Source organism: Populus alba, chromosome 10, assembly GCF_005239225.2.
Source record: "Populus alba chromosome 10, ASM523922v2, whole genome shotgun sequence".
Taxonomy (NCBI): Eukaryota; Viridiplantae; Streptophyta; class Magnoliopsida; order Malpighiales; family Salicaceae; genus Populus; species Populus alba.
Genome location: NC_133293.1, coordinates 20,437,475 through 20,453,680, shown reverse-complemented (window position 1 = coordinate 20,453,680; position 16,206 = coordinate 20,437,475). Strand labels below are relative to the sequence as shown.

At 36.7% G+C, this 16,206-nt stretch overlaps 1 protein-coding gene and 1 pseudogene across 2 annotated transcripts; one reads left to right on the top strand and one right to left on the bottom strand.

Moving 5' to 3' along the window:
• The first annotated feature begins 5,021 nt into the window (after positions 1-5,021).
• Positions 5,022-7,128, top strand: LOC118060030 (3,9-dihydroxypterocarpan 6A-monooxygenase-like; annotated as a pseudogene).
• A 145-nt stretch (positions 7,129-7,273) lies between these two features.
• Positions 7,274-11,408, bottom strand: LOC118060029 (protein FLOWERING LOCUS D). 2 transcript variants are annotated; one of them, XM_035073115.2, is made up of 6 exons: positions 10,048-11,408; positions 9,011-9,772; positions 8,856-8,901; positions 8,617-8,741; positions 8,150-8,214; positions 7,274-7,839 (listed from the first exon to the last, which is right to left on the bottom strand). In XM_035073115.2, the coding sequence occupies exons 1-5, from the start codon at positions 11,255-11,257 to the stop codon at positions 8,165-8,167; spliced, it is 2,193 nt and encodes a 730-aa protein (XP_034929006.1). In that variant the 5' UTR covers positions 11,258-11,408; the 3' UTR covers positions 7,274-7,839; positions 8,150-8,164. The 2 variants fall into 2 exon arrangements, with proteins under 2 accessions (XP_034929006.1, XP_073268167.1); XM_073412066.1 differs by having other exon boundaries at positions 8,159-8,214.
• Between the last annotated feature and the right edge of the window lie 4,798 nt (positions 11,409-16,206).

Here is a 16,206-nt window from a genome sequence, read left to right as displayed (position 1 = left end):
GCTTTTGCGTTTCTGGTTCCAGCAACCCATGGCACAAACTAACATTTCCAAAATTGTAAATATTTTGGACATTAGCCCGTAGGTACTCTCCAGCTCTCATTTATTCCAAATAGGATCTTGGTCATTGATCAAGCCTAGCAGTCTTGAAAGCACCCTTGAGATGTTGATGTTCAGCATTGATGTCCAGATTTGGCGCTTCAGTTGTGTGGCTTTACAAGTGTCAGGCCTGAGTCATAAGTTTGCAAATTTAAGGTTTTAGAACAAATATTTCATGCAAAACTGGAGCTGCTTGTCGTTTGGCCAAAGGAGGGGGGTGGGGGAATCTTGAGACGTTCTTCCCATTTGTTCTATACATTTGAATCAACGCTTTTCTCCCTTCTTACCTGATCTTGAAAGTAAGACCATGCTATTATAAAGCCAACTCTACTCGATATAAATAGATTGCTAAGCCATCTCTAAATATGCTATTATAAACAAAGTAACAGTGGAGGTTGATCATGTCAATGGCTGTATTCTTTTTTACTCAACTTAGATTAGATTTCATATCATAGATTTCCCGAGTCGATCCACTAAGCAAAACAATGATTGTATTGTGCTATCTGAAATCATTATCATCCAAAGATTGAAATGGGATACTAAAATCAAAATTATTAAAAATATTATGGCTACCATCCTCTCAAGTAAGGATAATTAATACATCATTCATCTGATTCAACGCCTAAACAGTTCATTTATTTAATTAAAAAAAAATTAAGATAAATAATTGCATGCGTTTTGTTTCCTTTCACTGTTTTATTTTTAGAACGTGCTATAAGGAAGCTCAATAAATAAATAAATAAACAATAATCTTTTCATCGCCATACATGTTTTTTTTTCAACTGAAATATGATCAGCGGATGTTGTGCAACACAATTGTTGTTACTTATTTTTGGGTTTTCATAAAAGAAAAAAAAGAAAATACAAAACATATATATATATATATATATATCAAAAAATATTCAAAAGAAATCCAAAAAATAATAGGAGCGAGAAAAGGATGCTCGAATGCCGGGAAAAAAAAAACAAAAATTAGTTGAAATGGTTTAAAAATATAAAAGGTTAAAATTTGACATTATATTTTTGACTGGTAAGAGCCTTGTTGATAAGAAAAATTCAATTTGAGGAGGAAAAGTTCAAAATCAGATTTTATGGATTCAATTAAATTTTATCTAAGGTTTAATTGAATTTATAGAGGATTTGATTGTAAGAAAAATTAATTTTTTTTTCAATTTAGGCTTTTACTGGAAGAAATTAAAGTTCTGGGATCCAATTATAATTTTTGAAAGTTGATTTGGTTAAATTAAGGGTTTAATTGCATAATTATTGAAGTTTGATGGCCAATTAGGGACTTAATTGGAACAATCCGAAACCAAGAACCAAACCAGAAAATGCGGTAAACTCAAGGGATCCAATTACAATTCATCTGGGGGCTTGATTACAAAATTGTCAAAACAGCCAAGGACCGAATCAAAAATATTCATTTTGAAATTTTGAAACGGCGTCGTTTCCTTAAAGAGCACTATTCATTGTCTCCTTCAAAGAAAGCCGTTTTCAGCAGTAAAACAGGGATACGTTTTGCAACAAATTGCTCCAATTATGAGGCACGTTTTATGGCTGCTATCCCGGCGACCGTTACCACCGCAGGGCTTTCCTTGGCCTATAAAAACCAGAGAAAGACAGTGAAAAAGGAGGGAGGAACGAGACAGCAAGGGGAGAAAACGGAAAAGGCAACGAGACAGAAGAAAAAAAAAAAGAGAGAAGAGAGTGCAAGAAGAGAAAAGAAAGATAGGAGAGCATAACATAGGGGAGACAAGACATAGAAGGGGAAAGAAAACGGGGGAGAGTGGAACAGAAGGAGCCAGAAAAAGGTGACGGGCATGAGAAACAAGAGAGCAGGAGAGAATCAGATGCAGAGAGAGGAGAAGAGACGGACACGAGGAGAAGATAGAACGGAAAGGAAGCCAGACGCAGGGAGTGGCATCATAGCTTCTTCCCAGAATCCCAGCGACAAGCTCAGGAGGTATTTCTCCCAGCAGCGGCTGTGAACTAGGTAAGCTTTTCATTCCTTCTCCTTCCGTTTATAATTGCACAAACACTGTGCAGGTGCAATTTAATTAAATTGTGGCTGTAGCAGGCGTGCGTGAGTTGTGCACTTAAAAGCCAGTTGGGTCACTCTTGGGCTAGTGACTCGATTAGGCCATGTTGGGTCCAGTAAACTAATTACATGTATCAAGCTGGATTCAGTTTTAAAAAAATTTCAAAAATCTTTTCAAAAAAATTTGTGATTTTCTCGTATATTTTTTACTGCATTTTGATCGATATTGGTTTGTATTTTTATACTGTAAAGATACAAATCCGGTATTAAAATACATGGTTTTTGTCAAAAAAATAAAATGTTTTGCTTTCATGCATATGGTCAAGTCTCTCAAAAATAATAATAAAAATCATATTGTATTTTCATACAACAAAGAAATTTTAAAAAAATATATATTAGCATGCATTTTGACTTTAATAACCAGTTTATTAAAGTCACGAGAACTAGGCCAATATTTAAAAAAATTCATTTTTTTTTCTTTTAATATTTGGGGTTACGACCTTATATGTAAGACGTATTCCAAATATTAAATTATTTTGTTGACGTCAGAACAATTAGGTTTTACCCAATAAGATAAAGATCTCTTTACCGATGAAGACTTTTCTTAAACAATAGATGGATTAACAATTAGAAAACATGACAAGATATTAGGTTTTACTAGACAATAAAACAATGAAGTTTACCTTAGGTATGACGTATTGGGGGTGGTAATATCTTTCCTTTATGCAATCAGTCCCCGTACTTGATTTCTAAAACCAGTTAGGGTTTCTAATGATCAAAATATTAGGTGGTGACTCTCATTCTAATTTTCCACTAATAAAAGACAAGAATTCCTTGTCTCTTCACGTTTGCCACATTAGATAAAATCTTGAGGGTGAATGTTTTCGCCACGACACCTCACACGTACGACAACAACCAACATTTTTCTTCACTTTATCTCCTCTATTCCTTCCAAAATTTGATCAGACCTCCTAGCAGTCAATCATCAATCATGGAGAATTAACCTTCCTTGATCATTTTAAAGCACTTAAAATTAAACAATCACTAGTATATAAATATATGATTTTATTAAATATATGAACAAGTACAATTTTTATCTAAAATATTCTTTCAAAAGAATAAAACAATAATCTAATTTTTTTCCTTGTATTTGATGTATGGTACAATCTCTATCTAAAATATTATTTCAAAAAGAATAAGATTTGTGCTTTGCAAAAATACGAATTTGAACATGTATTGCAAAGTGAGATTTAGCCCTCATAAGAAAAACTCTTTAAAATTTAAATGCATAACAAAAAAATATATATGTCATTTTAAAGGAGGCTTTTTAAATAAAAGGAAAGAGAAAATGAGTATTAATCTACATATAAATAAAAAACTGAGAAAAAATATAAAATAACGTTAATTTAAAAAAATTTATAAAAACTAATTTAAAAAAAAAAATTTAATTTCACAAGAACAAACATTTACTCGGTTGTGTTTACTAAATTTATTTATTAAAATAATTTTTTTATTCAATCAAACAATTATAGAAATAAAGACACAAATTAAATTAATTGAATAAAATAAAATGAGAAAAAAAAACATTATCCAAGGCTGCACATATTTGAAATGATAATTTTTTTATTTTCAAAAGTGAAGTTCATCGATACAAAACGATAAAAAAAAAATATAGATGCATCAGAAAAATTCTTTAAAATTTAAATGCATGACCAAAAAAATATTTTTCATTTAAAAAGGCTCTTTAAAAAAATAAAAGAGAAAATGAGTTCAGTTAGGGCCCGCGCATATGGAAAAAAATAATATAAAAATAACTTTAATTTAAAAAAATAAAAAAAAGCGAAGGTTATGCAATGTTGGGCCTAGAAAGCCAGGTCAGCCTGCCTGACCCATTTAGTTAGGGCCCGCGCAAATGGGCTCCTTTTTGTATTTGGAGTGTTCAATATGCAGTCCACCCCAATTTGTTTTGAAAAAGAAAACCCAATGACGCGTTGTTTTTTACCCAGATTTTGGCTAATGTGGTGGCCAAAAAATCGAGGCTTAAATTTGTTGATCCAAAAACTTGTTTTTCAACTTATTTGTTTATACCAAAAAGACATTAGAAACCTTGGCGAACCTATCTAAGGCCTCAAAAAAATAAAAAAAACCACCACAAAAACCGAAACCAACCTTAGATAAAAAATCTACATGAGCTCAAATTTGTTTTTTCATGAACTTTCAAGGTAAACAAAAACACCTAATACGAACTCTCATTATCAAATCAAACCATTTGATACAAATATTAACCGTTTTGGTGGCCTATAATGACGTTTCTTTTTATATTGCTGGAATCTAGGGATTTCTCTCTTTCCTCTCTCATCCAATGATAAAAAAATAACAAAAATAAATTTTTATATTATAATTGAATTAGAAAACGATTAAGGTACTGGAATTTAAAATTTTACGTAATTTTTAAAGTTAGAGAACCATAGTGTATCTTTCATTAAAATTTTAAAACACCATTCATGTTTGTTTCCTTTTTCATTGTAGTCTCTTTTTTATTTTATAATTGATTGAAAAATCAGAAATAAGTGGCATTTAATTAAAATTAAATAGCACAAAATAAAACTTTGAAAATCAAAATAAAATCGCAAAAAATACACAATCTTGCCCATAATATTTGTGTGTGGGTGAACAATTATGTCTTCTACAGTAAAATGACAACTTGATTTAGATTTTTAGTTAATTAATTAATTTGATAGGCTTATTTTTTTTTTTTTTTTAATTAATATAAATATTCGAGCAAGTTTTATATATATTTTAACTAATTTTATATATTTAAAGTTAATAATTATATAAATCACTCTAGAGCCGAAATCATTGACCGAGGAGGAAATACGAAGCATGAATAAGTTTTTTTTACATGAACAGGGCCTTCGCCGAATAATGTTGTCAGAAAGAATCGAATCTTTGTTATTCTCCTTGTACTGATCCAATCTTTTTTATGATTCGATATTTCATTCACCAAGTGTTGCTTAACAGCTAGTTAATCACCAATAGACAACAGCAAGATACGATGGCCATGCAAAGTCTCTATATAAAGGCAAGATATGGACTTCCATTTCTCCCAAATTCGCCATGGCTGCACCAGAGATTTCTTATTACCTTCCCTTCTTTCTTGGGTTAATCATAGCCGTTCGCTCCTTCGTCAGAACATTCTTTAAATATCGTAGCCAGATCGAAGCCCCGCCCAGTCCACCATCGATCTCTACCTCTTATCGGCCACCTACACCTACTTGGCCCAGTCCTACCAAAACCTAGCCAACCGATATGGTCCACTCATGCAGATACCTTTAGGGACATACGTGTGTTATTGCTTCTAATGCTGCTGTGGCAAAAGAAATATTCAAGACCCATGGGAGCTAAATTTCATCTCTCTACCTGAATTTGGCTGCTCTGAATATTTTATTTATAGAGGATCGAGGTTTGTGACTGCCCAATATGGTGATTATTGGAGGTTCATGAAGAAACTGTGCATGGCTAGAGTCCTTTCGATCTGTCCCGCAACTTGATAAGTCCAGTACTGATATACGAGAGGAGGAGAGGGTGAAGTTATTCGAATCGGTGACGACAATTGTGATAGAGAAGGGAGGTTGTGTGATTTGAATAGAGCGTTCACAGCTTTCACAGACAATATTATCTGTAGGATGGCAATGAGCACAGGGTGTTCTGGTAGTGATAACGATGCCGAAAAGATTAAGAAGATGTGTGAGACTAGTACGAGGCTGCCTGGGAAGCTTGTTATAGGGGATATCTTGGGTCCTTTCAAAAAAATTTATTCCTCTAGCAGTGGGAGGAAGCTAGTTGGGGTAGGATAATCAAGGAGCATGAAGAGAAGGCAAAGGAAGGTTTTGAAAGGGGGGATAGGAAGGATTTGACGGGCATATTGTTGGAGATATTTAAAGATCCAGCTGCTGAAATTAGGTTATCAAAAAATGACATCAAGTCTTTCTTGCTTGTAAGTTCTATTTAGCCTTCTAGATATTAATATCTTGCATCATATGAGAAAAATCACGAATAACTATGTTAAGAGGATAACTGAGATTGACACTCCAACTCGAATTCTCACCTCTTGTTTTCAAGAATACCAATGAATTTCTCGTTAATTATTTGCATTGCTAATATCTGCTATTTATGTATCTCAGGACATATTCTTTGCTGTTACGACACAACATCAGTGGCCTTGGAAGGGGCAATGGCAGAGCTATTCAACAACCCAGAGGTATCCAAGAAGCTTAGAGATGAGATCAGTGCAGTTGTTGGGCCCAACAGGCTAGTCAAAGAATCTCACGTCCCAAATCTCCTTTACTTTAGGGCAATCTTCAAGGAAACCTTAAGACTTCACCCTCCAGCACCGCACCCTTGATCATGAGAGAATGTATAGAAGATTGGAGGGTCAACAGTTGTGTTATCAAGGCCAAGACAAGCGTTGTCACTAATGTCTACGCTATCATGAAGGATCCGAATTCATGGGCTAATCCGAATGAATTCATGCCTGAAGGATTCATGGAGAGTTCAGAGGAAAAAAATGGCGAGCACCAGATTGAATTTAAGGCTCAGAATTTTCGTTACCTTCCATTTGGAAATGGAAGAAGGGGATGTCCTGGTGCATCATTTGCAATGCTGGTGACACATGCAACATTAGGGGCTTTGGTTCAGTGCTGTGGTTGGAAAATCAAGGATGGGGAGAAGATTGATTTACGCCCAGGACCAGGTTTTTCAGCAGAAATGGCTCACTCACTTGTGTGTAACCCTATTAAACACATGAAAAGATTTTAAAAGATATCATTTAATTTCTTACAGGTTAAAGATCAAATTGTTCTTTAGGTCTATTACAAGTCTGTCAGGAGCTCATGGAATTTGGTATGAACTTGCATGCTATCCTTTGAAATTGAATGTATCGAGCCTTTTGCTCCAAGTTCCAATATCATTACATGCACTGAATGCTTTGATATGGTATACCAAGTTCCAGTGGAACCAAGATGAAACAAGAATCACTAAAACCTCTAGGAACAAGTCGTTCATTGTCTTGAGCATTTACAAGCACAATTGCAATCAGTACTTTTTTTCTTTCTTTTTTCCTTTATTTTTGTTTGCCACCAAGTTGTCCAGCCTCTGTCACAAACAGCAGAGTTAAATCATTGTTTTCTTTATTTTTACAAATCATTACGTGCCGGTCTTCCACAATCAGCAAGATGCAGTCTCATTTTGGGTTTTGACCTTTGTTAAGGTTTGACATCTATGATCATTCATACCTTATACTTCCATAATAGAGGAGATCGAAACCAGGTTCCACCCTGACCAGCGCTAACATCATCACATCTTCTTTCCATCATGGCACGATACAGTTGTGCTGTTTCATAAATCCTCCTCTGTGAGGACCCTTTCTCCACACCACAGTCAACTTGGGGACAAGCTTTGTGGTTGATGGTTCAGGGGCATTACCTCTCCAATATGCTGCCCGAGGAAGGACTGAGGTGATGAAGAATAAGGAGTCAATTATGACATGCAGTTTCATTAGATACAGCAATTTTCAATTCTCATTGTAGACACCATGCATCATTCCTGGAGCTTTTGTGCATGGAACATGTATCTTCAACAGTCAGTAATAGCACGGACAGAGTTCTCCAACTGGCCCTTGTTTACTAGTTCAGGAGGAAAAAATTCTGCCACACCAGAGAGAAGCATTCACAATGGAGTGTGAGTTCTCCACTAGACAGGGATAGAAATATCAAATCACCAGATAAAATATTCATACACATTTCATTTGTATCATAAAAAAAGAGAGCAAGTAGCATCGATCAAATAAAACTCAGAAACTGGTGTCACTAAAATGCATTCAAAATGCTAACCATCAAGAAAATGTGTGCTCATTTGCCATGCACCAAGTGGTGCGATGAAAAACAATATCAGAAACCATATAGTCAATTTGCACATGAAATTATCAACATAACCTTGGCATCAAAGATAGTTTACCATTCTCACCATTCATCAGGAGGGTGCTGTATGTTCATTCTTCAACATGTCCACTTGAATTTGTCCTAACAAAATTGAACCATTTATTTCAGATTTTTATGACAAGAATAGTTAAGGAAAGCAGCACTAATGAATGATTATGCACAACAGAAAAAAAAAAAAAAAAACCATCGTTTTATATCCCTATCAATTGAGTTTGAAAAGGTGGATCATTATATATACTTCTATGGTTCTTGAGAACGCACATCATTTCTCTCTATGGAAGCACAAGAAATAAAGTCACCGTGATGTAACTATGAAATGATAGAAGGGCATTTATTAACTTACTAAATTTACATAGCAAGAGAAGAAGAGGTTCAGTATGCATGTTGAGAGTAAAAAGAACAGGAACGATTCACTTCCACCTTACATCCAAATGCAGCAAAAATAATAGATTTATTATGAGACTAAAGGCCTTCAATATTTACCTGTACTATTCATTTCACGAGGTGCCTGATTTGTTGTCCGAATTTCTTCTAACACCTTAACATTTACCATGTTCAAATTCGGAGGAGGCACATACTTGTTGCTGCTGCGCACTATTTTAGCTCTCCTGGGAGATTATAGCAAGAGTTAGCAGTGAAAATTTCCAGTCAAATGGTAGAAGAAAAAATTTAGAAGATCAGGAGAAACAATAATAGCAAAATCATCTTCCATCAACACCAACCTGACCAGTTTTCGCTTCAAAGTGACCTTTTGTAGTTTGGACATCCCTTTCCAAAAAAAGAAGTAAAATGTTATTTCAACTTCCACGTAACAGACTAACCCAATACTTTGGAGAAAAAAAGAAGGATATATAAATAAGGCTCCAATCACTCTCACCTGATTTTAGGCCCAAAGAAGTAGCAGGGGTTTTGTGCCCACCTCTCTCAGCTTTAATAGATGCAATGAGTGAATCAGCTGTAGGCCCCAAACCCTTTCTCCCAATCAATTTCACTCCTAGCTTCTCACAGAGATAATTCATCCTCATTTCATCACCCCCTCTCACCTCTCTCAACTCAAGCGCCTGTTGTTTGGACAATAAAGTGTACACATGAAGTGGTTGTTGCTGATTGAAATGCGACTGAAGCTGCTGAAAAAGTAACTTATTGGAATGCCGTTGATCTGGCCTGGAACCTTCCTGACTCTTCTTTCGAGGTTCACTAAATGTCACCCTTAAAATTGCTGTTGACTTCGGGTCAGGATTCTTTCTGTCAAAAATAACAGAAAAACTCCCAAACTCTATATCTGGCTCCCTATATAAATCTGCAAGAAGGGAAGCACAAGTGTGGGCATTCTTTGATGGGGTCCGATTAACCTTCATCCTTGAGGCTCGAGTGCCAGCATAGTGAATCATGTTTGCAGCTTCTCTTAACCCACTGAGAAAAGCTCCATGCATAGTTGCAGGATATCGCCTATTTGTGGCCTCCCCTGCAAAGAAAAGTCTTCCATCTCCCACACTTTCGGCTAATATATCATAGTCATCTCCTGATGCCCCTACCGCAACATTAGAGTAAGAACCAAGGGTAAATGGATCACTGCCCCATCTTGTGCAGACAGTTTGGATAGGCTCTGGGACAGTGATTCCTTGAGGTTCATAAATACCTGCTTGCATTCAAACCGAATCACATATAAATACTGATTAATCATCTACTCAATATTTAGACTTGCATCCCATCTTAAAACAAGCACAAGTACAGTGGGAAATTCAAATGAACAAGGAAGCAAAGCCAATTTAAATGACCATGCGTGGTGATAACTACTCCAAAAGTTTGCAACTAAAACACAAATCTGGTATTCTAGTAATTGCATAAATTTATGAGAAAGAAGATGAGATAGCAGCATAAACAATATTTTCAATAAAAAGTTGAATTGATTACCCTTGAGGATTTGAATAACCTTGGTCACTGCATCCGTAGGTGGCATACTCTCAAATTTATGAGCAGCTTCCCCTGCTACCAAAGCAATCAAGATTGGACCACCAGCAACAGTTGCATAGCTATAAAACAAGAAGAACTCCCCTCGAGAACTAGTATCGTCAGTCAAATGTCCAAACGTGTCCAGGTCAGTTTCCCAAAACACGCAAGGAAAAAGCATCGCAACCTTATTCAGCAGTCCATATCCCAACCTTTTTATCCCATCAAGCTTCCTCTGTGGCAACTCAGGAATAAACTTGATCGACCCACTCTTCAACACTCCAAGAGGAACCGTGCACAACACCATATCCCCCTCGAAGACTTGGCTGCCCGCAATAACCTGCACCCCATCACTCCCATACCTAATAGTATGCACAGTCTTCTCATACAAAATTGGTACATTCTCAGCTAAAGCCTGAACCAACCTCCCATTCCCTCCAGGCAAAAAACAATGATCCCCTCCCATGTCATACGGGTCATCCTGGTCCCAAAATGCCAATGATAACTTCGACAACAAACCTGCATTGGCATACTCCAAATTAGCACAATGCCAATTAAACAAATTGATCTCCTCCTTATTCACAGCATCCTCATAAACCTGCCTAAACGTTTCCAACGCAGCCCCCAATGACACATCCACTGAGACATCCCCCATCAACTGCCTAAGTCTACTTGCTTTATCCAACAACCTATTAAATGCTGTCTCAACCTTCATATCCATATCCAAATCAACTGGTCTCCCACCCACACTATAAAGTGGACACTTATCCCTCACCTTATGCATCCAAAACCCCAACTGCCTTGCTAAAATCCCCAACGGATTCCCCAATGTCCCCGTCAAAACACTCCCTCCTAAATCCACCGATGCACTCACCCTATTCCCCGCTCCCCCTTCCATTCTCATAGTATAAACTCTCCCACCCGCACGCTTCCTCCCTTCTAAAACTGTAACCTTAAATCCCAACCTCATTAACTGCCTCGCCGCACTCAACCCCGCCAATCCTGCCCCAACAACAATCACATTTGACTTCGTATACTCATTGGGGAATCTTTCTTTTATCGACTGCGAAACCCCAAAATTAATATACCCGTGCGAAACTAGATAATCATAAGCAGAATCCAACAACCCATGACAATGTATCGGCACGGAATTAAGAAACATTTCTTTAGTCATCCAAACATTAACATTCTCGCGCCATTTCGCAATTATATGATTCCTAATTAAAATGTAATTAACCTGTTCGATTCCGCCGATATTCGTGACCACACGGGCATCTATTTCCTCGTCAGTTAAGGAATCAGCAGGGAATCCAGCAGAGAGACCAATTAAGGCTTCGTTTGTTGATTCTTTGTTGATTACTATGATTTCTTCTGAAATATCAGGGACTAGTTTTTTTTGTTGTTGGTTTTGTGCGGATTTGGGTGGAAAAAATTGGGGGAAGTGAAAGGAGGTTTGGGTTTTTTGGGGACGGCCACGGCGGCGTTTCTTGGGAATGGGAAATGAGGGGAATGCAGCGTTCGGATTTGGAAGCGCGAATGCGGGTGTGGGTGGGGTTTGTATGGGAGTAGGGGTGGTTTGTGGAGGGTAAGAGGAGGGTAGGGGAGATTCGAGAAGGAAGATACGAGAATTCGTCGGCGGTTGGTGATGGTGGATTCATGATTGTTATTTAGTTGGTGGTGGCTGTAGAGGAGGAGAGGGAGGTTAGTGTGGTCAGGGTAGTGGAGGTGGTGGTGGTGGTGGTGGTTAAGCTGTTGATGGTTTGGAGGGGTAATAGTTGATTTCTTGAAACGAACTTGAATGCTCTGTAAACGACGTTTCGTTGAGAGTAATTTTTGACGAAAAGTTAGTGTGGTGGCAAGCGACGTGTTGTTGGCACGACTGGTGGAACTTTACTGGGCTAAGAATGACTTGGTTTCGTTTTTAAGGCTCCGTTTGTTTGCAGGAAAGTGGTTTTCTTTCGAAAAGTGAATTTTGGGGAAAGTGAATTCCGGAAAAGTATTTTCTGATGTTTGGTAGTGTTATGGAAAATGAACTGGAAAACACTTTCCGGTGTTTGGTTGTGTTATGGAAAATGAACTGGAAAATAATTTATTAATGAATTAATTTTTTTTCAAATTTATCTAATATATATAAAATATTTAATCACTTACAATAAAAAAAATGAAATCTAAAAAGTATATGATGAATTTTTTTATTATATCCTATATTCTTACATAGCTTATTTTATAAAATATAACTATATATATCATATCATATTATAGAGAAATAAGCTTGTGAAATATTTTTTACGTAAAACCTATTAATATATTTCTTTCAATTTTAAAAGCTTAAAAATAAGTTTTTTTTTTTCCATATGAAGAAAGCCAAATTAGTTTATGGTAAGAGTTATATATTTGAGTTTTTTTTTTGGTATAAAGAATTTTTTAAAAGATAAATACATACAAAATATTTTTTATTGGTTTTTTAGATAAATATTTTTTTTATGTACGGGTAAAGGCAATTATCTCTTTAAATATCCCTTTAATATATATCAAAATAAACATCATCAAATATAAATATAAATAGCTATGGCAATGATATCTCATTCTCTAAACAAACAAGGTTTTTCAAAAATATATTATTCAAGACCATAAAATTCAATTTCTCGATAATAACACCGTTTTTGAAATTTTATAAAATTCATAAGTTCACAACGATTAATAGACATTACGTGATGAAATGTATATATAATTACCAGCATCATCCCACAAATTTATCCATATGCAACAAATATAATCAAACAATAATCATGAATTAATCAAAGCAAAATAAATCAAGCACATTTATACATATAGCAAATAAAAAATTGTGGTAGCAAAAATGCGTTTTAGTGCAACGTTTTTAATTGTGGGTAGCAAAATCATAGCGTTAACAGAATCAAACTATTCAGTTCAAGTTTCCCTCCCCTTCCCCTTCCTACCGTTCGGTTTCAGTTTCCCCTTCCCCTTCCCACTGTTCGGTTTCTCGGTCTCGGTGGGTTCCCCTTGTTAAACTTGTTGCTTTCAGTTTCAGTTTCAGTTTCCCATTCCCCTTCCCACTGTTCGGTTTCAGTTTCCTTCCCCTTCCCCTGTTCGGTCTTCCCCCAGTTTCTCTCATCCCCTTCCCCTTCCCCTGTTCGGTCTTTCCCTGTTCGGTTTCAGTTTCTCTCATCCCCTTCCCCTTCCCCTGTTCTGTTTCAGTTCTCTCATCCCCTTTCCCTGTTCGGTTTCTGTCATCCCCTTCCCCTTCCCCTTCCCCTATACAGTTTCTCTCGATTCTACTCCCTCACCCCCCCGACAACTTCTACTGGGACTTGCAAAAAAAAAGAGCAAAGGTTGATTAATTCCTTGATATGGTGGTTAATTCCAGTTATACACGTTGCCCCTCTCTCTTTATGCTTCCACCCGGGATATGGTGGCTGGATCCGGGGACGAGGACTGCTCGGTAGGGACTGCTTTTTGCTGTGGAAGTTTGGGCATTTTCTTTGATTGATTCACAGTAATCTTCAGGGTAGGGATTGTGCTTTGATTTGTGGTTTGGTTGGTTATGCCGGTTCTGCAGGATGTGTTGAAAGAAGAATGGAAAAAATGTATTTTTCTGGCTTGATTTATGAATTTGGGTTGTTTTGAAGAAGAGAACTGTGTTATGTTATGGGAAAAATATAACAGGTAGCAGATTTATCAAGAAGATGAAGGATGTTTCCAGAGAAATGATGCACTTGTTCCTGCTTCACAATTGTTTCCGAAGAAAAGAGAGAGACTGTGATGAGATGTTTTCGAGAAAAATGTGTGTAATGAAAAAGAAAGGAAAGTGTTTTCCTTTGTTTATCAAAAGGAAAACACTTTCCTCAGCTAAAGTTACGTTTTTTGATTTGACCGGAATTAAGTTTCCGTTGACTAGTTTCTTTTATTGGTGCCAAACACCGGAAACTAAGGAAAATCAATTCCAGGAATTGGTTTTTCTGGAAACAAACAAGGCATAACTAGTTAGGTGAAATTTTTTATTTTCACAGAAATATTATAAAAATAATAATATTTGTAGCATAAATAATAATATTTTTAATATAATATATTAATTATAATAAAAATAATAATATTTATAACACAAATAATAATATTTTTAATTATAATACAAATAATTATATTTAAAAACCTAGAACCTAGCAATATCGAGTCTTGATGAAGAATCCAATAGAATTGGGTCCTTACACAAGACCCATTGAGCTTGGGTCCTGATGCCGGACCCTAGACAATCGAGTCTTGCCGCCGGACCCTAGACAATCGAGTCTTGCCGCCGGACCCAAGACAATTGGGTCCTGACGTATGACCCATTCCACTTGGGTCCCATGCAGGATCTATTAGACTTGGATTCTACGCAAGACCAATTACCATTGGGTCCTAGCACAAGACCCATGCACATTGAGTCCTGATGCATGGCCATTCGACTTGGGTCCTGAAGTAGGACCCAAGCAATTTGGGTCCATAGCCGAACCACAGGTGATTAGGGGTTTGGGTCCACATTTGGATCCAAGGAGTTGAGTCCGAATCCATATCCAAGGTGGTTGGGGGTTTGGGTCCGCGTTCAAATCCAGGGGGTTGGGTCCGAGTCCAAACCCAAGGGATTTGGGGGATGGGTTGGGTCTGTATCCAAACCCAAACGGTTTGGGGTTTGGTTATGTGGGGGAACCCAAGGTGGTTGGGTTCAGGTCCGGGTCCTGACAAAGGACCCAAGAAAAGTGGGTCCTAACGCAGGACCCATTAGCCTTGGGTCCTGTTATAGGACCCATTAGCACTGGGTCCTGTTGCAGGACCGAAGAGTACTGGATTCGAAAGCAAAACCCAAGAGAACTAGGTCCTAACGCTGGACTTATGAGCCTTGGGCCTCTACAGGGTCTACAGCCATTCGCGTGATGTAGACCCAGTGCCCAACACCTAGTGTCCCCACGTGGCACGCGAGTTTGGCTTAGCGCCTAGGGCAAGCCAACGCCACGTGCGTGCACAGGGCTGACCCAGCTCACAGGCAGGGCAGCCCAAGCGCCAAGTGTTTGCATCCCAGGCCTGCAGCCCCACCAAAACCAGAACTGACTATTTTTTTTCATAACCATCCTATCAATGCCAAATGCATCCCCGTGAAAAGACAACTCCACCACTCCCTCGCTGCCCTTGCAACTCTCTGTGGCAAGGGCTGGTCTGCCATTACACTGTTTCAATCCATAGTGCTTTATATCTAGGTAAACAATAACCAGGGCATTAAGCCCTTTTAGTATATTGTATAATGTATTAAAGTACTGTTTTTTTTTCAAAATTTATTTTTATATCAATATATTAAAATAACTTTAAAGTATTAAAGTAAATTTAAAAAAATCTTTAAAAAAAAAAACCATTGTTTAATTGTAGTGTTAAACATCTTTAAAATCAATCTAATTGTAAGGGTGTGTTTGTGATTGTATTAACGGTAACGGTTTAAAGTGTTTTTTCGCTTATAAATGCATCAAAGTGAAGTTTTTATATTTTTTAAAAAATATTTTTGACATCAACACATCAAAATAATCTAAAACATAAAAAAATATTTTAGGCAAAAAAAAACTCAAAAATTTGAGGGAACGCGATTTGCACTGTATTCCCAAACATATCTTGAGTGCAACATGATCTAAAATCTAAAACATGCTGAAATTTTATTGTAAGCACTGCTATTGTTCGGTCAGACAAACGACATTGTGGATGACACTGTACATTTTTTAATATTTTATTTTGGTAATCAAAGTTTTGTTTTGTGTGGTTTACTCCTAGTTAAAGGCCAATAGCTTTTGATTTACTAGTCATTGGTGAAATTAAAAGACGAAATTGTAATGAAAAGAACACCAAACATAGGTGGCATGTTAAAAGTTTTAGGAAAACTATATTATGATCCTCTAACTTTAAATATTATGTAAATTATACAATTTTTGCACCTTAATTTTTTTACAATTAAATTTTGGTATAAAAAATTATTTTTTGTTATTTTTAGTCCCTGATTGAGAGAGGAGAGAGAAGTCGCTGGGTTTAGGCGGTAGAGAGATAAACGTGTTGTTGACACCGATTTAGACTATCAAAACAGTCGATATT